This window comes from Theropithecus gelada, chromosome 14, assembly GCF_003255815.1.
Source record: "Theropithecus gelada isolate Dixy chromosome 14, Tgel_1.0, whole genome shotgun sequence".
Taxonomy (NCBI): domain Eukaryota; kingdom Metazoa; phylum Chordata; class Mammalia; order Primates; family Cercopithecidae; genus Theropithecus; species Theropithecus gelada.
This window is the reverse complement of record NC_037682.1, coordinates 4,864,492-4,885,137: the sequence shown is the minus strand read 5'-3', so window position 1 is coordinate 4,885,137 and position 20,646 is coordinate 4,864,492. Positions and strand designations below refer to the sequence as shown.

Below are 20,646 nucleotides of genomic sequence, written 5' to 3'. Positions count from 1 at the left end.
GTCAGCAAAGTGCTCGCTTTGGCGGCACATACACTAAAATTGGAACGATACACAGAAGATTAGCATAGCCCCCACGCAAGGATGACCCGCAAATTCGTGAAGCGTTCCATATTTAAAAAAAAAAAAAATGGTCAGCAAAGACACCTGTATCAGTTGGCGCATGCCATCAAATGACACTGAAGGGCAACACTGTGGCCAAACAGGCCAACTGGGAAGCCTGGAGCTTCCCATAACGAAATGCACCATCTAGACAAATTACAGCGTGTTTTACTAATTCATGAGCAGGGAATTAATCCTCTGCCCGCTAAATCTGTACCTGTAGGGTTTTAGTGATGAAAATCACTGAGACAAAAAGAAAACTGAGTGCAGCAGTTTATGGAGAGGCCCCACGTATAAGCAACTAGTGACTGGAGTGGAGAGAGAATCCCAACAAAATGACCCATGGGACACAGGCGGGGACAGGGAACTAGACAAGGGAACCATCTGTGGAACAAAAAGGACCCTGTAAACTTGTCCTGGCTTGGGAGATATCTCCACTTACAGGAATTATTTTCCCACTCCTATTTTGGGGGACTATTGTTTTTACTTTGTGTCGGTCTCTGAAGTCCCTAGACCCACAAACCCCCGGCAAAGGCCACGAGAGGCCTGGAGGCAGAACTGGTCCTCTCCGGCCCTTGCTGCTCAGAGGCCACACTGCATTTTCTCTGCCCTTGTCTGTGGCGTGTCCACACTGTCCACCTCGGAAGACTTGGGGGAGGGGCGAGAGGAAACAGAATGCGGGGATACTGGAGAGAAAAAAAGAAACATACTGGCAATAGCAAAGAAAGTGGAGTCTTAGAGGCAAGCCGATGCCTTGAGCCTGGCTACAGTCTAAATCACAGAAACCAGAGAGGTTAAGCACTGTTGCTTGAGTAAAGCCACAAGTGGTGCTGTGGGGGAGAGGGTGGGGCCACCCTGCCTAGGAGATGGCCCCTCAGCAGGCAGCCCCCGAGCCCCAGAGCCCTCTGGGGCCAGAAGTGTCACTTCCCAAACCTTTGGGAACACCAGTGTGTCCAGATTTGGCCAAGCATATTTTAACTTTTTTTTTTTTTTTGCGGCAAACTGTGCTTCGTAGAGCTCTGGAAGGTCCTTTGCCATTCGAACATAAATGTGAAAAGACAGTACATTAGTATTACACAATGTTGGTTGTTTACCAACAAGGATAAGCGGATGGAATTACATAATTCTCTGTACGTGCGTGTGGGATTCTCCCAGCCCTGGACACTTGAACTTTTAGGGGTAGAGGCTGTGGAGCACTGTTCCTGGTATGGATTTGGCCAGCCTGGGGCACTTCTCCAAACCCTCTCTCACTGTCCAAGGTGCAGACAAAGGGTCCTTTAGGGCCACTCAGCGCCCGTTGGCACCACCAGCCTGAGAACCGAATAGCCTTCCTGCACTGCCCCAAGTTCAAGGAAGTCACGGACTTGTACCTAAAGCAGGGAGTCCCACTGAGGCACCAGGAAAGGGGAGGTCATGACAAGATGATAGTAGTGGTGACAGCAGTCACCACTGCCGAGCCTGGCAGCTTCAGGCACACTGGAGACTCCCATGAGAAGGCGGAGGCTCTGAGGCCCAGGAGGTTCTGAGGCCAAGGAGGCTGGCACAAGGTCACAAGGTCACAAGGCTGGAAGGTGCCAGAGCTGGAGCTAGACCCCAACCCCATCCTAGCTGACTCCAGATTCCATGCTTGGAACCATGGCATGCTGACGACATTGTGGCCTTGAAAGATAATTTTCTAATCACTTCTGGAGGCCTTGAATGTTCCCAAGTGACCATTTAACAAGCAATTATTGAGCACTGGCTGTGTGAACCTGGTAGACAACCCACTGTAAAATGAGACGGAATAAATGAAGTGCTCGTTGAGGTTCAGGCAGGTTCTTTGGGTAGAGAGGAAGGCCTGCGTATTTGGGTGGGAAGGGGACAGTGGGGGAGAATCCAGCAGGACTTCCTGCAGGAGGTGCTTTCTGATGCACACCATGAAGAACTCATAGGATGTCAGAGGCAGAGGGACACTTTATTTCCACCGGATGTGGTTGCCAGCATGGCCCCTGGGGCTTCACCTGAGTGTGGCTGTCCCCTGGGGACCTGCCTTATTCTCCTTAGGGGAAGAAGACTTGAAGATCTGCAGTGTGCCAGACTCCTGCTAGGTCCGGGGGTGAGAGAGATCAAAGCCACCATCCCACCCCACTCCCCTGCCCCTCCAGAAAGCAGGACAGCCTCGCCCAGCAGTGGGGAAAGCTCTGCAGGAGCCCCGCCCGCCCCACCTCAGAGGATGGGGACTGGTCCTTGGCCTTCCTGAGCCTGGGTGTCCTCTGCAAAATGAGGACCCGCATTCCAACCCTGCAGGTGCAGGGTTAAATGAGATGATACACACTCACGCCCTGCATCAGGGACGCCGCACGCGCCTGGGCACAGAACAGTAAGCGCTCCGTAAACTGGGGGGACACCAGAACATCAGTGGGCTCCAGAGAGATGACTGCCCTGGGGGAGACTCCCCCAGGAGCGCGGGCAGCTGGAGGGGGCGGGTCGGCAGGAATCAGGCAAGCTCCCCGGAGGAGGTGAGCGCTGACTGACAGCAGGAGTTTGCCAGGGTGGAGGGAAAGGGGCAGAGATCCAGACTCCAGGCTCAGAAGCTTCGCTCCCCCGGAGGCGGAGGTGACCCGCCACAGAAGCGCCTGCCACGCAGGGACTTTATTTCAGGTGGAGCCATACTGAACGTTCCCCCCTTTCATACCCGGTATGAAAACCCTCAAAATATCCAAAGGGGCACTTTCCCCGGATAAAAATAAAACTTGGAGGGGCCCGCAGGAATGGAATCCTTTTTCTTCCTGTGTTTAAATTTCTACGGAAAATCTGACCCGCGCGGCCACCGCCCCTGCCATAGGCGGGCGGAGAGCGCTTATATCTTTAAGGCAAAGGCGGGCCGGCTGGCGTCCAAGTTCCTGACCAGGCGCGGGCCGGCCCGCGGGACCAGCAGCCGGGTGGCGGCGCGATCGGCCCCGAGAGGCTCAGGCGCACCCCGCACCGAGCGCGCGGGCCGGGCGGGCCAGGGCGGCGGGCGGAGCGGGAGGCGGCCACGTCCCCGGCGGGCCTGGGCGCGGGGAGGTCCGGCCCCCTGAGAGCGCGCCGCGAACGCTGCGGTCTCCGCCCGCAGAGGCCGCCAGGGCCGTGGATGGGGAGGGCGCGCCGCCCGGCGGTCCCAGCGCACAGGCGGCCACGATGAGGGTCAACGAGAAGTACTCGACGCTCCCGGCCGAGGACCGCAGCGTCCACATCATCAACATCTGCGCCATCGAGGACATCGGTTACCTGCCGTCCGAGGGCACGGTGAGTGCGGGCGGCCGGGACCCGGGCGGGAGGGCCGCGCACCTGCATCGCGGCGAGGGCGGGAACCGGACGGCGGCGGGGCCTCCCGGGACCCCGGGGGGGTGCCGCACCCTCTGCGCAGGGTTTGCGGCGCCCACCCGCGCACGTGCGTGCCGGGAAGGGCGCGCCGGCCCCGGCCAAGTGCGTGCGCCCAGCCTGCGCTCTGAGTGTTCGGAGCGCAGCGCCCACTCAGCCCAGCGCAGCACCAGGCCCCCAGGCATGGCCTGGCCCGGGAGCTCTGCGGCTCCGAAGCTGCCTGGCCCGGGGCTAGAGCTCAGAGCCCAACCAAGAGCTCACAGCTGGCGCCCTGGATGGGACCTTCCTTTCCTGGCTCGCGGCCAGGGGTGCCCGTTGGGGCAGCCAGAGAGAGGGTGATGGTGGGGGTCTTGGGCGAAGGCCAAGTTGGTCGCCACTCCACGACGATGGTAGCTACCAGGCCCCACTGCTTCACTACCCTCTGGAGTCAGAGCCCGGGGTCCTCACTTGCCAGAAACACACATTGCGCCCAGGGCACTGGGCGTGGTACCCTGGCATTGGCAACGAAACTCTCAAAGCCCAGGGTGTCAATCATTGGAGATTGCTTTCTACCCTCGCCCCTGTCTCCCCTGGGCGCCCAGGCCTGGTTCAGGTGGGGGCACTGGTAGGAAGCCAGTCATGTAAGTTGGGGACCCCATCCTGAGGTCCCCAGTATCCCCACCGCCCTCCCCAGGGTCAGACCCAGAGGTCTAGGGAACCCTACGTTTTAGGGAGGGGGGCGGAATTCTCCCAGGAAGGGTTTGGCTTGAAGGATAAAGTTCGCTGGAAGAGGATAGGACAGGGCTGGGACTGGCTATCTCCTCTCGGGGTGAGGGAAGCTCTCAGTAGCACTTTGCGGGACCTAAGGACAGAACCTCCTTTCTCCCTCCTTCCCCTGCAGACCCCATCAAGGCCCCTCTCCGGGTGTCGGGCCCAGCAGGGCTGCTTCAAGCAGGATGGAGATGGCCCTGGCTTATCCCTCTAGTCTCTGGGGCACACAGAGAGGCGGGGAATGAAGCAGGGGCAAAGCTCCTGCTTTGGGTCTCTGTTCCAGCAACAGCAGGGACTCTGGCCTTGGTCAGGGCTTGCACCCTTTGGGTCACAGTGAAGGGGGTTGGCCTGGGGGCATCTCTTCGGGAACTGAGATTGCACAGAGCTGCCAAGAGCACTGGGAACAGGTGTAGATGGAGAGGGAGCCTACCTGTGAGTCACAGGACTGGCCGGAGGAGCTCAGGGATTGCCATTTGATCAAAGCCATGTGCCAGGCCATGCTGGCCCCTGGGCACCCTTAAAGAATGAGACAGAGAAGGCTCCGCCCATCTGGAGCTTACTTAAATGGTGATGGAACGTTACCCGTTAACCACGGCAGTGACAGGGACAATTCCATAGTGCTAGGCCAGTGCTGTGCCTCAGCTCATGGAACTCTCACAACGTGTGAGGTAGGTGCTATTACTACAGGCAAGGAAACTGAGGCCCAGAAGGCAGGTGACCAGCTCCAAGTCACCCACCAGCTGGGAGGACAGTTAGGAAGGGCCCAGGACACAGACCAGGTAGCTGCAGAAAGTCTACCTGAAGAACAAACCTTCTGGAGAAGAAGCTAATTCTACCCAATAACAGGTGGGGACTGCATCCTTCAAAAACATTGCGTATTCAATGTCCCAAGGTGGGGCCATGGGGATACCAGCCAGAAGCCAGGGGATGGTAGTGCTGGCCAAGGTGATGGAGAAATGGATGTTCTGGGGGTAGATTGGACAAGACCTGATGGTGAATTGAATGTTCAATAAGAAATGGAGCCTTCCATGAATAGCCCCCGGTCTCCACAGGGTCTTCCAGGACCCGTTGCTTATCCACACTCAGAAACTATCAGCCTCCTGTAACCCCAGGTGAAGGCCACAAAGTCTGCAAACAGGCAGCTGGGCCCAGATGAGACCATCAGCTCTTAGATTCCACACAATACTTCCATTGCACATACTTTGTTTTGTGAGCTTAGAAGGCTGAATCAGAGGCTCTCGCTGCGGGAGGCAGAGCCTGGGAGCAGCATCTGCCGGTAGATGGCCAGACAGGCTGGAGGCTGCAGCCGTGGAGCAGGGGCCTGTTGGTGCGGGGCAGGCCGCATGGCAGGGAGAGCCTTCCAGGGCATCCCTGGCACTCCTCAAGCCAACAGTGGTTGCTCAGTCATTACCCTGAGTCACCCAGCGAAGGCGGCTCTGTACACACCAGGGCCAGAGGGCGTGGGCTGTATTTCAAAAGTCCCTATCCCGTTCTCAGGCGTGCAACTCATACATGCACAAGTCAACCACAAGATAAGTTCATCTGATTCAGGCTGCGGTTCCCAGCCTGTGGCTTTTGCCTTGCCTCATTCCCAAGTTCAAGGGTGGAAATCGCTTCATTGTTTCTGTGCATTGAGATATAAGAAGAAATGACTTGAAAGCCAGAGGCCAGGTTGGACGCAATTTGTTTCCATTTCCTTCTGTTAATCTTTGAGTGTTTCTACTTTCTTCCTTGAAACTGGTGGCTGTCTGTGGCCTGGGATCTGAGTGCCCCTAACAAGCCCAGACACTCCAGAGATACCTGATTTGCTGGTATCTGCCCAGTATTTCCTGATTTATCTGCTGTGGGAGATGATCTGCTCATAAATTATGCATCATGTCCCATAATCATACATTGATATGTAGTGATCTGATTTTTTAAAAATTTTTTAGAAGACAAGGGAAGCTTAAAACTGATGTTCCCTTCTTAACTATAATTTGAAAAGTCTCAAAACCAAAAGAAATTTTACAGGTCACTGATTTCATTTAGCCCATTTTCAGAGAAAGTGAACATTGTAGATTCCCTTGAGTGATCAAGATATTTCATACGGATATGAATTCAGTTCCTGGAGCACCAACTCCAGAGACAAGCGGAAGAAGCCAATGCCCAGAGTCCCAGGACAGTGTTAAAGGTTAAAGGACATAGGATTCCTTCCCCGTTTCTGCCGTTTTCTTGGAGTTTGAGGAAGGGGTTCATAGAGGCAGGTGTGGACCAGATATAGGCTGTCATTCATGGTGCCTGGGACAGGGCTTCCAGGACACTCCTACCACGAAAGGAACCTTTGTCCTTCACATTTTCCCATGTGGCCTCAGGGAAGTATTTCTCTTCTACCATTTTCCTATCTTCCTTAGGGAGGCACCTTCCAGGAGTACCTCCCTCAGTTATGCAGAAGGAAGTCTTCAAAATACCTTCAGATCGTCCAGCACATTTTATCCCCACAAGAATCCTGTGACCTAAGTCCGGATGTCTTTGTCGGCATCTCACAGATGAGAAAATGGAGGCTCCCAGTTGGGGGTTGTGGTGTTGAAGTTGCTGGCCTGCCTGGGTCTCAGCTTCTGTATCCTTGGATCTGATGGCCACAGCCAGCCTCAGTATACGAGACCCAGCCTCTGTTATTCGTTCATACATGCCCGCATTCATTCATTCAGCAACCGCATATTCAGTGCCGACCATCGAAAAGACGAATAAGAGGGCTGGATGCCATGGCTCCCACCTCTAATCCCAGCACCTTGGGAGGCCAAGGCTGGCGGATCACCTGAGGTCTAGAGTTCAAGACCAGCCTGGCCAACATGGTGAAACCCCCATCTCTATTGAAATTATGAAATTAACCAGGCATGGTGGTACACACGTGTAATCCCAGCTACTTGGGAGGCTGAGGCACAAGAATCGCTTGAACCCAGAAGGTGGAGGTTGTAGTGAGCCGAGATCACACCACTGCGCTCCAGCTTGGGCGACAGAGCAAGAATTCGTCTCAAAAGAAAAGATGAATGAGAAACCCCTTGCCCTCAGCAAAAGCGCACCGAGGGGTTGCTAGCCCCCTTCTTAAGAATACAGAAACAGAAATGTTCTGAAGCTTTCCCAGGCCTTCGAATTTGGAAGTTATGCACAAAGTCTCACCCACATCCCTCCCACTGCAATTACATCTTTGCCTTTTTTCTCCCGTTCTACACAAGAAAGGCACCCCCTCCACTGCTCCGTGGAAGGACACCATAGAGTCACACGCCACCATGGCGACCGCACTGGTCCTTGTTGTACATTCACCTCCTGACTCTCTCCAAGCCCAGCTCAGGATTGCTCTCCAGACCCTGGGAGCCTCCCAGCCCTTTAGAGTATAGACGGGAGAGAGCCCACACCTTACAAACTAATACCTAAACAGACGAAGCAGCTTATCCAGAGCCACACAGCAAATCAGCGACAGAGTCAGGCCCTGGGATTCCCACACCTGTGTTTGGTGCTGCCTCCTGCTGGTCCCAGCATCACATCCGGCTCCTTTTGTAACTTTTTAAAGTCTGGATTTGGCACTGCTACCATCTTTCACTTGTGGTCCACTCTGGCCACAAGATTTTTTTCCCCCTGTCCTCCCCTAGTTCTTTATTTGTGCGTGTGTCTCAGTTCCCAATTAGAGCAAACTTCTGTTGAAGGTTCACTCTATGCTAGGCCCTGCTGTAGACTCTTTATAAGATATAAAGGATTCATCCTTCCAGCAACCCCATGAGGGAGATCATATAACATGAGGGAGGTCTTAGGGATATGGAGAGACAAAAACACGAAACTGTGTGCCTAGGGTCACACAGGTGGTTAGTGGCAGAGCTGGTGTTTGAACACAGGTAGGAGGATGCCCACTCTTGATCAGGCCCTGGTGCTGTCTCTCCCTCCACCGTGCATGGGAAGTTAGATGATGTTTCTGCTCCCCAAAGACTGTCAGGCCCCTGAGGGTAGGCGTGCCCCTTGATAGGGCCCCAGTGGACAGATGATGGGGGTTCGTATTGAACCTGGTAACCTTCCCTGTTTCACCCTGATAAAGGATTTTTGGCCACTCCTTAGCATAAATCCATGCTTTCTGGCTTGAAGGGATCCCTGTGAATTTCCTCCCTTTCTCTAAGGATTTGTTTGCTATTACCATTATCCCTGCCAACCAGGGGGATTTATGGGGCCCCGACTAGGTTCTGAGTCCCTGTGTACTGAGGTCAGGTTGGAACTGTGTTCTAACACATCTCTAGACAGTCCCTGGCCAGGCCTCTGGGGTCCTGCCATCCAGGTTTGGGGCTAATTTGCAAGTTGAGAACTTACGGGTAGATGGCTCAGAGACAGTCCCAGCACAGAGAGACCTGCAGAGGCCAGAGGGGCTGGCCACTTTCAGATCCCAGAGGATGCTGGATTTGCCCCGTGCCCTGAAAACCAGGTTGAATTACAAAGGGTTGAGAAGGACAGAAAGGTCATGCAGGGAGGGACACAGTGTCTGCAAAGGCAAGGAGGAGGGACTGGAGAAGGCCTGGGGCAGGGGGAGAGGAGGTTGGGTAAGGCAGTATGGGGAGGAGATGAGGAGGAATAGCCGAAGCTCTCAGGTGCACCTGGGACTCAGGCAGGTGTGCCCTTCGACCCCTCGAGACCGCGTATTCACCTGTTGGGCGCTGGCGCATTCCCTGTGCATGGGCTTACGTCTTCCAAGAGCAGCTTCTGGTTGGGCTCTTTTGCCCACTCGGCTGTGGGGAGAGAAAAGCACCTTTAGTCGCCACCTCCTTGTGACCCTGCCCTTGTCTGACCTCCCTGAGATGTTAAGGCAAAGGCATATCTGCCATTGGGTGGCCATCGGGGTGATAGGGATGGCCCCAGGCGCCTGGCCCCAGAATTAGATGGAGCGTCCATCCCGGCACGTTCTGGCCAGTGTGTGCTGAGCTTAGCAGAAACCATCATCCCCTCGGTGAAGCCTCCCGCCGTTCCTCATTTAGCAGAAACCGACCCTGGGGCTCAGAGTATCCAGAGCCTCCCCCAGGCCTTGCAGCTGGAGAGAGGCCAAGCCTAGATGTAGACCCAGGTCTGGCTGACTACAGGGTCTACCATGAAGCCACTGCCCTGTCCCGGGCTGGCCTCACCTGCTGCCCCACACTGTCCCAGACATACCTGTGGCCTGGTGTTGCCCAAACCTCCCCACTAGCCTGTGCTTATCTGCGGTCTGTACTGGCCCTGCTTAACCGCTGCCTCAGGCCCCAGGACAGAACTGAGGCCCGCTAAATGGCTGCACTCTCCCCGTGCCCCTCAGCACCAGAGACAGAGCCCTGCACTGGGGTCAGCCAGCAGGAGTCTGGTATTCAGGGCCACTGAGCTGGGCAGCTCACCCGTGGGAGCCTCAGTTCCCTCCAGGTCAAATAAACCTAACTATAGTAACCCCTTCATAGGGTCAGTTTGTGGGGACTCAGTGAGATGACACACCTGGGCTGAGAAACAGCGTCACCCTGAGTCGCGGCTCCCACACCTTGGGCGTGCAGATGGGACTTGAGGCTGAGCTCAGCCTCCCGCCTGCTCTGTAACCTGGGCTGTCCTGCCCTGCTGGGCCTTTTTCCTCCTTGGCACATTGAGAAGAATAGCTCTTTCATGCTTCTCCTGCAGAAGGAATGCAGGCCCCTCCGTGCTGGCTGCAGACTTGCGATACTGGGGTCTTCTATGAACCCCGTCCTTCACGGGGCTGGGCATGGGAACCCACTGCCCTTAAAAGCCAGCCCTCCCCCACCCTGCCCCCTGAGCCCTCCCAAGCCACCCACCCACATGGGCGTGGTCCCAGCCACTAAGCACCCTCAGACTTCGTCACAGAGGGCAAGCTGGGCGGGGCATGCACACTGAGTCCAGGTCCTCCTGAAGGCCACCAGCACAGCAGGGCCCTGTGTTACTGTAGAGAGAAGTCAGTTGCTTAGTTTCAGCCTCCTGCCGGCACCAGATGCTGACCGGGCCCTCCCAGGCGGTGAGCAATGCTGTTTCCAGGAGAGGCATCCTAGGGCCAGAGAGGCCAAGGTGCCAGGGACATGGCCCCACCTGTCCCCTAACCAGGGGTGGAGGAGTCTAGACCCTTGACATCAACACCTATGAAAGGTGGGGCAGGCCCCAGCCAGCAGCCCTGGCCCAGAGCCTCCTCTCTCCTTCCCCTACAACTAAAAAGGACAGCCTCCATTCGAGGCCTTCCTTCCCCCGTCCCCCGCTGTAGTGCTGACCATTTGGTGAGGGGCTCTACCCTCCGGCTTCCCTGATGCAGTTTGGGTTGTATACAGCCCACCCGCCTCAAATAAGGGATTCTGCCTGCCCCTTTTCCCGACCAGTGCACCGCCATTTAGAGCCATGGTACAGCCAGAAGCTGCCCAGGGGCTCCGGGTGACCATGTGGGGAGACCCACCAGGCCAGCGAGGCCCAAGCGCAGCTCTGTCCAAAGACTACGGGTGCTCAGGCCCTGCCTGGTGCAGCACGCTGTCCCTGCAGTCCATCGGGGAGGCCCTCTTCTCGGATGATGCCCCCCGGGGACTGATAGTACCGTAGGGAGCGTCCTCACATAGCCACAGGAACCTGAGGTGGAAACCAGCTCGAGGATGAGGCGCAGCTCTGTGGACCATTAGCAGCTTGGAGTTGCCGGTTAGGCTCTATCCAGCATGGCTTTATTTATTTTTTCTTATTTCGGAAACCCAGATTGCTGATGGACCTGTCTGTCTTGATAACCAGCCAAACCCCTCGGGAATTCCAGCAATGCAGGCTTGGCTTTTGCCATGGTCCGTCACATTGCCACTGTGGGAATATCTGGTTTTTAAACCAACCGCTCCACACTGCGATCCCCTGTGGCACCCTAGAGTCCTTCAATCAAATAAGGAAACTGAGGTGGGGCAGGCCCTGTAGGAGCCCTAACCCCGCCCCCTTGGTCACCCCAGGGCACCCACCAGCGGTGCCCATCCATTCCATACCAGTGGCTCGCTGTCCTCTGCACCCAAAGGTGACCGACCGTGCAGGTGCTACTGAAGACCTCGTGAGGGGAAGGCGCAAGTGCAGGGGCGTTAACATCCCAGGAGTGACCCCCAGCCAAGAAAGGGCCAGAGTGGGTGCGTGATCACCCAACTTCCTCACCCTCTGGGTACCGGCTGTGGGGTGTGCCCTTCAAGGTCACTCCGAGGGTCCCCAGCAGGACGGAGCCCAGCTGCACATAGCAGTGGCCGCTCCTTAACCCACCCCTGTCAGCCTCTCTCCCCTTCACCCTACTCTGGCACCTGAGATCACCTCCCAAGTGAAACACTTGCACCCCTGGCCTCCGCTCAGGCTCCGTTTGGGGAACAGCCCTGACTAAGACGGCGAAAGCCTCACCTCTGGACACACAGCTCGTCAGTGGCCCTGTGACCACCTTGAATGGCACTGCCTCTGGCGCTGGCCATCAGAGATGGAGATTTGCGCGCACAGAACCTGGGCTCAGCTCTGCCTCAGCCCCATCCATGTACGTAGGGAGCCCTCATTCACTTGGTAGCTTTTGCCATAGCTTTTGTTGTTGTTGGGGGATATTTTGTTTGTTCGTTTAATTTTTAATTTGGGTGGGTACATAGTGGGTGTATAGATTTATGGGGTACAGGAGGTATTTGGGTACAGGTAATGCAATACGTAATAGTCGCCTCATGGAAAATTGGGTATCTCTCCCCGCAAGCATTTATCCTGTGCATTACAAGCAATCCAGTTATGCTCCTTTAGTTACTTGTCCATGTACAATTAAATTATTATTGATGATAGTCCCCTGTTGTACTCTCAAATACTAGGTCTTATTCTTTCTCATTTTTTTGTGCCCATTAACCATCCCGTACCATAGTTTTTTGCAAGCAGCCAGGGAGGTTCCTGACACCCAGCCTGGTCTAGTTTCATCGACCAGGAGGGCTTCTGGGGGACCATATATGGCTTGACACCCTCATGACCTCATGAACGATTAGCAGGGAATACCTCCTTCTCGAAGGTCAGCTCCCTGAACACAGGGTCTTCTGCTGTGTTCCCAGGTGTATCTCAGCCCCTAGGACAGCGCCTGGCCCGTGGAGGGCGCTCAGGGAGTGTTTGTTGAATGAGTGAGTGTTTGTTGAATGAGTGGACGAAGGGAGCAGCGCACGCTCCAAAGGCCCATCAGCAGCAGCTCAATGGTGAATGGGTGCCTTTGCTTCCACCCTTAGCTGCTGAACTCCTTATCCGTGGACCCTGATGCCGAGTGCAAGTATGGCCTGTACTTCAGAGACGGCCGGCGCAAGGTGGACTACATCCTGGTGTACCATCACAAGAGGTCCTCGGGCAGCCGGACCCTGGTCAGGAGGGTGCAGCACAGTGACACCACCTCTGGGGCTCGCAGCGTCAAGCAGGACCACCCCCTGCCGGGCAAGGGGGCACCGCTGGACACGGGCTCGGCCGAGCCCCCGATGGACTACCACGAGGATGACAAGCGCTTCCGCAGGGAGGAGTATGAGGGCAACCTCCTGGAGGCGGGCCTGGAGCTGGAACGGGACGAGGACGTAACTATCTCACTGCGCGCTGGCTTGTGGGGGTGGGCTGCGTGGGGGCAGCGGGCGGCGGCCGCTTTCATCGTCAGAGGGTGCGATGCCGGTGTCTTGTTTTAGCTTTAGTCTGTTCTTAAAGAAGGGGCAGACAGGCTGGGCGTGGTGGCTCACACCTTAATCCCAGTACTTTGGGAGGCCGAGGCGGGTGGATCACGAAGTCAAGAGATCGAGGCCATCCTGGCCAACATGGTGAAACCCCATCTCTACCAAAAATACAAAAATTAGCCGGGCGTGGTAGCATGAGTCTGTGGCCCCCCTACTTGGGAGGCTGAGGCAGGAGAATCGCTTGAACCTGGGAGGCGGAGGTTGCAGTGAGCAGAGATCACACCACTGCACTCCAGCCTGGCGACAGAGCAAGACTCTGTCTCAAAAAAAAAGAAGATAGATGGGGCAGACAAAAACGTCGCTCTTGTTAAGGCGGGGTAGAAATTGCTTTTGAATAGCCTTGGGGGTCCCGACCTGCTCCTCTGGCCACATCTGCTCTGGGAGAGGGTCTGCCCTTCACAGCCATGACCTTCAGGGTAGAGCGTTGCCTGCTTCTGGTCAGCTGCTTTCCTGGGAAGATTTGCCCGATCAGGGGGAGGGAGGACAAAGCTCTCCTGGGAGTCTTCCTGGATGGCGTCGGCCCTTCTCTGGGCCTCAGTTTCTTATCCGTAGAGTGAGGAGTGGGTCCGGCTGAGCCCTGGGAGTCCCTGGTGCTCTGAAGTCCGTGGCTCGGTAACGCTGTGCTCTGAAGCCCCGCTCCCTAGCAAAGCCTACCAATCTTCCTAGGAGAAAGATTTCTAGAGAGAACAAGAGGTCGAGCCACCTCGCGCGCCTGGCTGCCTGGCCGCTGAGGTGCCAAGGGTGCAGCTATGTGCAGAGAGAATGACTTTAGCAGCCCTGGCACAGCGGTGCTTCCTTCAGCGGCTCTGCTGGCTGCTGTGTGCTCCCCGGCTGACATCTTAACCTCTCTGTGCACAGGAGCCCTTTCTTCCATGAATATTGGGGGAAGGGCCCCAGCCTGCAGAGCCATCACTGTGCGAATGACCCAAGAATCAGGGAAGTCTCTAAAGCACATCGAAAACAGAAAAAGTAGTCGGCCGGTTAACTTAGAAACCATGGAGTCCCCTGTGAATGCTGAAAATGAATGTTGGCATTGGTTTGCTGTTCCATCCACAGGCACCACCGTGCCTTTAAATCACAAATGCTTTTGGTCCAGTGATAAGAATGTCCTCGGAGTATTTAGACCAAAAAGCAAGTTAAGTAGGGAACCAGGAGTGGAACCGTCTCTGTTTTGTGACAAGTAGATATCGCTTTCCTTAAAAACAATTGAACATGTTCCGTGGGGCCTGCCCGGACCTTGGCCTAGTGAGTCAAAGGGTCTTGTTTAACCTGGGTCATCTGTCTAAGTCTCCTTTTGCCTTCCCGAGGTCTGGCAAGCCGTCAGGAGACTGTGAGTTCGGCCACCCAGGCGGGTCCCTTTGGGGTTTCGAGGGCAGGGGAGGAAGGAGGCTTACAAGTTTTGGTGATCAGGAAGCCGAGATTTGATCCTGACAAGGATTCAGAGACTTTCTCCCTCCCTGCCTTTGTCTTAGACACTTGGAAGAGGTGAGCAGTGGATTCCTGCTGGGTTTTCTCATGGTCCTGCCCTCCAGCCCTGTGGCTTTCAGAACAATGCGGCCACTATACAGGGTTGGTTTCAGCTACAGAGTTGGTTTCAACATGTCAACTTATAACTGGAGGAAGGAATCGGCTCCATCAGGGGCATAAGAGACCAGGGAAGTGGCGGCCGGGGCCACTCTCTGGGAGCTGAGGCTGAGAGAGCTGGATTTTCTTTTTTTATTATTATTATACTTTATGCTCTAGGGTACATGTGGACGACGTGCGGGTTTGTTACACGTGTATGCATGGATTTTGAGTTTCGTGGTTCTTGTGTCATCTGTTCCCCAGGGGATTTCTTTTTCTTTCTTTCTCTTTTTTTTTGAGGCAGAGTCTCGCTGTGTCACCCAAACTAGAGTGCCGTGGCGTGATCTCAGCTCACTGCAAGCTCCGCCTCCCGGGTTCGCGCCATTCTCCTGCCTCAGCCTCCCGAGTAGCTGGGACCACAGGCGCCCGCCACCACGCCTGGCTAATTTTTTGTATTTTTAGCAGAGACAGGGTTTCACCCTGTTAGCCAGGATGGTCTCGATCTCCTGACCTTGTGATTCGCCCGCCTCAGTCTCCCAAAGTGCTGGGATTACAGGCGTGAGCCACCGCACCCGGCCCCTCCCCAGGGGATTTTACCCTCCATCCCTGTCATTCTTTCCTGACTACAACTTTGAGATCTGACACTCAACGGGAACTTCTGGGGCCTGGTAATTCTGCCTGACTTCTGCCAGATCCCTGACCTTCCACTTATCCCGATGGAAAAGCTAGGCCTCAGTCTCCCCATTTGTAAAATGGAGATAGCAAGAGTATTTGCATCACTGAGTTATCATAAGTAACCTTTGTGAAGTGCTTAAGTCAGAGTCTGGCCTATGGCAGATGCTTGGCTGATATTGTATCACATATTATTGTTCATACTGAAGCAGCAAGAGGGGCGAGAAAAGACCCTTTCCAAGTCTCGTTAAATACTATCCCATAAGTATCTTTTTAAACGTTTTATATTCTCTATCATGACTTTGGACAGTAACATTGGTTACTGTCACCAAAATGATCTAGTTTTTAACCAGTGAAACGACCCCAGCTTTTCATTGGTGATTTGGCTCGAGAGCTACAAGAGACTTTTCAGCAGTTGATCTGGCCGTGTTTAAGATGAAACCATGATTGTGGGGTAGACGCGTCCTTTCAGGTTTGCCAAGGGCTGAAGTTGAGATGTTCCCGCATCCCTGCTGGGGCCTCTCAAATCATAAACTGTTTCCTGAGGGCCTCCTGGTAACCCTGCAGCTCTCATCTGAGCTGCACCAGCCCCTAGAGCTGTTGGAAGGAGCCATGGTTTGGGTGGCCTGTTGCTTTCCCTGCTCTCCTGGAGAGGGGCAGAGCCAGAGTCTATTAAAAGGTTGCTTGGGCACACGCAGCGTCTGAGGTGTGTGTGGGCCCCTGCCAGCGTGGTTAGCAGACAGAGCTGCTGCCGTATTCATTTCAGGGGGATGAGCGACTCTTGGGAATGAACCTTTCCCGGAGGGGTGCTCAGATGACAAGGAGCAAAGGGTTTGCAATTTGGGAAATAAGATCACCTCCAAGAGAGTCCAGTTGTACAATCTTACCCAACTGAAAGCAAACTTCAGGGCTTATGTGAGCTTTCCTGGGGAGAAAAATCCACAGAGTCTATCAGATACTCACACGCCCTATGACCTCCACCCCCAAAATTAAGACTGGTTGCTTTGAAGCAGGTGATATTTAACAGCAGCCCCGGCCTCTACCTGGCCAGTAGCACCTCCCTCCCCGAGTTGTGAAACAAACCAGAAATGTCCCCCGACATTGCCAGTGTACGTGGGGGACACAACCGCCCCCAGTTGCGAATCCCTGCACTGAAGGCTGGATGAGCAGGCAGAGGGAGAAGAGGACCTGGAGGGAGAGAAAGGAGGACAGATGAGCAAGAGGGTCCCCTGGGGAGAGTGCCAGCCACCTCTGGGACCATCTGCTGCGGCCAGGACAGGCAGCCTTATGGAGGTCACCAGCTGTGCAGGTGTGACCTGGCCTCTGTTCCTAAGGTGCCAATGGGTGTGACACACTGCGTCGCTCCTGGGCAAAGTGTGCTGCACAGGTGTGAGCAACCCCAACCCCCCACGCGTGCCTCCTCACTGAGTCGGGAGGTTCATTGTGTCGAGACATCTCATGATGACCTGAAGGACGGGCTTGGCTGAGTGCACAACGGGGCCAGTTCTTGGAGATCGGATAACAGCTGTGTCATGCCCTGCACCTGCCATAACTAAAGGCCACAGGTTGGGGGCTTACAACAACACAGATGGATGCTGTCGTAGCTTTGGAGGAGAGAAGTCCACACTCAAGGTACCGGCAGGGCCGTGCTCCCTCTAAGGCTCCAGGGGAGGACCCTCCCTGCTTCTCCCAGCTCCTGGGTCTCCAGGTGTTCCTTGGCTGGTGGCCGCATCACTCTAATCTCAGCCTCTTTGGTCACTCGGCCCTCTCTGTTGTGTGTCTCTGTTGTGTGTCCTCTTCTTGTCAGGACGCCAGTCATTCTATTTGGGGCCCACCCCTACGACTTTATCTTAACTCAGTTACATCTGCAAAGACCCTGTTTCCAAGTGAGATCACACTGATAGGTGCCAGGAGTTAGGACTTGAACATATCTTTGTAGGGGACACCATTCAGCCCACTCCAGTAGCTGAGATGCTGCACTGGGCAGGTAATCCTGGAGTGGGCTGCCTTGGACGGGGCAGGCTGGAGCACCCAGGTAGCAGCATGGGGCAGGGTCATGACTGAGGGCCAGGGCAGGCCGATGGTCTGGGAGAGTGACAGGCTCCAGCCTTGACCTGGTCTGCCTCACTGCAGGGCCCAGGATGTGCACAGGAACCCCTGGGGGTCTTGTCAAAATGCAGGCTCTGGCTCAGCCGGTCTGGGGGACCCAGCACCTGGGGTGGCCGAGGCTCTGGTCCTGCCCAGACCATGCTCTGAGGTGTGAGGAGTGTGGGAAGCATCTTTTGCAGAAGCCAGGAGAGGCCTCCCCAGAGCAAGACCCCCAGCGTCCACATGAGCCCCTGGAGCACCGTGTGGTACCCCGGGGTGACCCCAGACCCAGACCCCAGCGCCGGCTCCAGAGAGCCAAGAGCCTGCGGAGGATGGAACCAAGTCCCAAAGAGAGACCCGGGGGTGGGTCAAGAAGGCACGGGCACTTAGATCCACAGGGTGGCCTTCAAAGTGGGTTTCCAGGAGGGGCTCAGAGACCCCAGGACAGCACTGCAGGGCAGGAAAAGGCAGGAACAGAGAAGGGCCCTGAGGCAGGGGACCAGGGCTTCAGGAGTCTCTCCCCTCTCCCTCCCTCTTGCTCCATCTCTCCCTCCTTCTCTCTCTCCCTCTCGGTCTCCCTCTCTCTCTTTCTGTCTCTCTCCTCCTCACCTCTTTTTCATCTCTACCTCCCTCTCTCTCTGTCTCTCACTTATCTCTGTCTCTCTCTCTCCCTCTGTCTCTCTGTAGTTCTTTCTGTTTTCCTCTCTATGTCTCTCTCTCCCGTCTGTCTCCTCTCCCTCTCTCTCATTCCCTTTCTCTCACTTCTCTCTCTCCTCTTTCTTCCCCTCTCTGTCTCTCTCTCTCTCTCCCCACTTCCCTCTTTTTCACTTTTTCTCTACCCCTCTCTCACTTTTTCTCTCCTCTCTCCCTCTCTCTGTCTCTCTCCTTCTCCCTCCCTCTCTCTCCATCTCTTTCCCTCTCCCTCCCCTTCTCTCTCTCCCTCTTTGACAGCCATGGGGTCAGCTTCCAGGGTTCCTAGCTTCCCATTAAAAGGACAAAAGAAGATTGTGGCCAACATGTTTTCTTGCAACTAAGACCCATTAGCCTTTTTGTTTTCTTGCAACTAAGACCCATTAGCCTTTTTGAAGTCCAGCCTCAAAGCCTGCTGGACGTTATTTATGTCCATGGGGTCATTGCAGAGAACGCCACACACTAAACTCTTGGCTGTGTGTGCTGGGGGGCGGCTGAGGCCTGCACTGCCCTGATGTTGAACCTGACCCAGGCTTTGGTAGATCCTGAGAAGGCCGTGGACACTGGACCCCTATAAAAGGCTGTTTGCTTTCATGCCGCTGCCCAGGGCTCAAGTCTGCACCCCGCTGGCTCACCGCTGGTTCTCTGCATGCATCCCCGTAGCGGGTGGGGCCGTCCCCGCAGCAACATCTGTTCACCATCTTCATGGATGCTGCTTTTGAAAAGCAAGTGAGGGCAGATCCATGGGAGAAGGGCTGCTGCTTTCAGACAAAGCCCAGGGCTGGATGCGTGGGTGGTGGAGACGCGGCCTCTGAGCTCCAAGTGCGAGTTCAGACCCCACCCAACCCCTCTGAGAGCCCAGTATGCGGATGTGGACCCAACTCAACCACTTCCTGGCTGAGCAACCCTGGGCAGGTGGCTTCACCTCTCTGGGTCTCAACGTCCCCATCTGTAAAATGGAGGTGGTCGCGTGCCCTTTCTTGTGGAGTGGTGGGTGAGGGTTAAGAGAGTTAATCCTCGAGCCCACACAGGGACAGAGCTGGCTGGCGTTGGCTGTGAACTCCCCTTACCCGCAGGCCTGGGGCACAGCCCACTCCTCACCGCTCCCAGGGCCTGGCCCTGCTCCTGCCAGAGGGGAACCACAAGTCCCCCTTGGAAGAGAAGGGCCTCCATATGCAGGGAGGGTGGTGGCAGGGTTGCCATGGCCTCAGGACAGGGAGGGGCAGCCTTTTCTTGCCATTTCCCATGGAGGCCTTGTGGATGTGGGCAGGTGTGGGAGGCAGTCCTGGGGCTGCATTCATTGTCCGCAGGGCCCTGGGCACTGGCAGGGACTGGGGAGAGGCCCTCACAGATTTGAGAATCGGGGGTGGGGGCCTGGAATTTGAGGAGTGTCAGGTCTAATCCCAGCTCCTCAGCACAAATAAAAGCAACGAACATGCTCATGAGACTTGTCAGCTCCCCACCCCTACCAGAACCATGAGTAGGTGGGGCAGAAATTCCATGCTGAACTGAGAGTGGCCTTTGAACGTGGCCCCTAACCTCACCCAGAGACTCTTTGCACTAAAACTTGCAGTCCCCGTTCTCCCCCAGGGGAGGAAGAATGGGCCTCTTGCACAAAGGGATGTTAGGAACCTCTAGTCTACTCCTGAAGCTATTGCTCTGTTCTTGATTCCACTGCTACAGACTTCTTTGGTCCCTAAAGATTTTATGCCTCCCCAGTCTTCAGCTGAGGCCCAAAACAGACTGGATGACTTTTATCACTGCCTGATTTTCTTTAGGCTTGTCTTAGTTTCATGGAAACATATTTCTTTTAAAGTGAATTCTGGGCTGGGCGCCATGGCTCACACCTGTAATCCCAGCACTTTGGGAGGCCGAGGTGGGTGGATTACCTCAGGTCAGGAGTTCGAGACCAGCCTGGCCACACGGCGAAACCCCATCTGTATTAAAAATACAAAAATTAGCCGAGTGTGGTGGCCGGTGCCTGTAGTCCCAGCTACTCAGGAGGCTGAGGCAAGAGAATTGCTTGAACCCAGGAGGTGGAGGTTGCAGTGAGTCGAGATCATGCCACTGCACTTCAGCCTGGGTGACAGAGTGAGACTCTGTAGAAAGAGAGAGAGAGAGAGAGAGAGAGAAGGAAGGAAGGAAGGAAGGAAGGAAGGAAGGAAGGAAGGAAGGAAGGAAAGAAAAGAAAAGAAGGAAGGAAAGAAGGAAGAAAGGAAGGAAGGAAGGAAGGAAGGAAGGAAGGAAGGAAGGAAGGAAGGAAGGAAGGAAGGAGAGAGAATTCTGGACATTTTTTTAAATTCATGTTTTTAAAGTGACCCCAAGACCATCATTGCACAGCTCTGCCGGGAGGCATCCCAGGCTGCTGGGGTGAAATCTTTGCCATTCTGGCTGCAGTTCTGAGCTCCTCATCTGTGTCCAGGCCCATGGTGTGCTGGAGTCATGTCCTTCTGGAATTCCGCAAGCTGGCTGTTACCCGTAGCTGCCTTGAAATAGGCCACGGTGGGGTATTTACACCATGGAAATTGGCAGATGCTGCAAATCAGGGCTCCCCTTGCCCCCGCCGGAGCCCCTCACCAGCATCTTCCTGTACCAGCCCCACGTGCCTTCTTGTCTTTGGAGGGGTTGAGCATTTCCCAACATGTCTGTTGAGTTTGTAATTCTTTTTATGATCTTTTTTTATTTCTAGGAGTTCTATTTGGTTCCTTTCCAAGTCAGCTATGTCATGTTTTAATAGTTTCCTGTCCTT

The 20,646-nt window shown here is 55.2% G+C and overlaps 1 protein-coding gene and 1 non-coding gene across 6 annotated transcripts in view; both read left to right on the top strand.

The window, feature by feature from the left end:
- Window positions 1–20,646, top strand: part of ANO1 (anoctamin 1) — a 195,119-nt gene that overhangs the window by 84,015 nt on the left and 90,458 nt on the right. For 3 of the 5 annotated variants that reach the window (XM_025356120.1, XM_025356118.1, XM_025356117.1), the window contains exons 1-2: window positions 2,954–3,366; window positions 12,402–12,734. In XM_025356120.1, the coding sequence (XP_025211905.1) occupies window positions 3,259–3,366; window positions 12,402–12,734 (441 nt within the window). In that variant the 5' untranslated portion in view covers window positions 2,954–3,258. Of the gene's footprint in view, window positions 1–2,953; window positions 3,367–10,053; window positions 10,315–12,401; window positions 12,735–20,646 lie in introns of those variants that run through there. The other 2 variants (XM_025356116.1, XR_003115595.1) reach the window with 2 other exon arrangements.
- Window positions 10–116, top strand: LOC112607419. Its single transcript, XR_003115774.1, has one exon. It is a non-coding gene; the product is annotated as a U6 spliceosomal RNA (small nuclear RNA).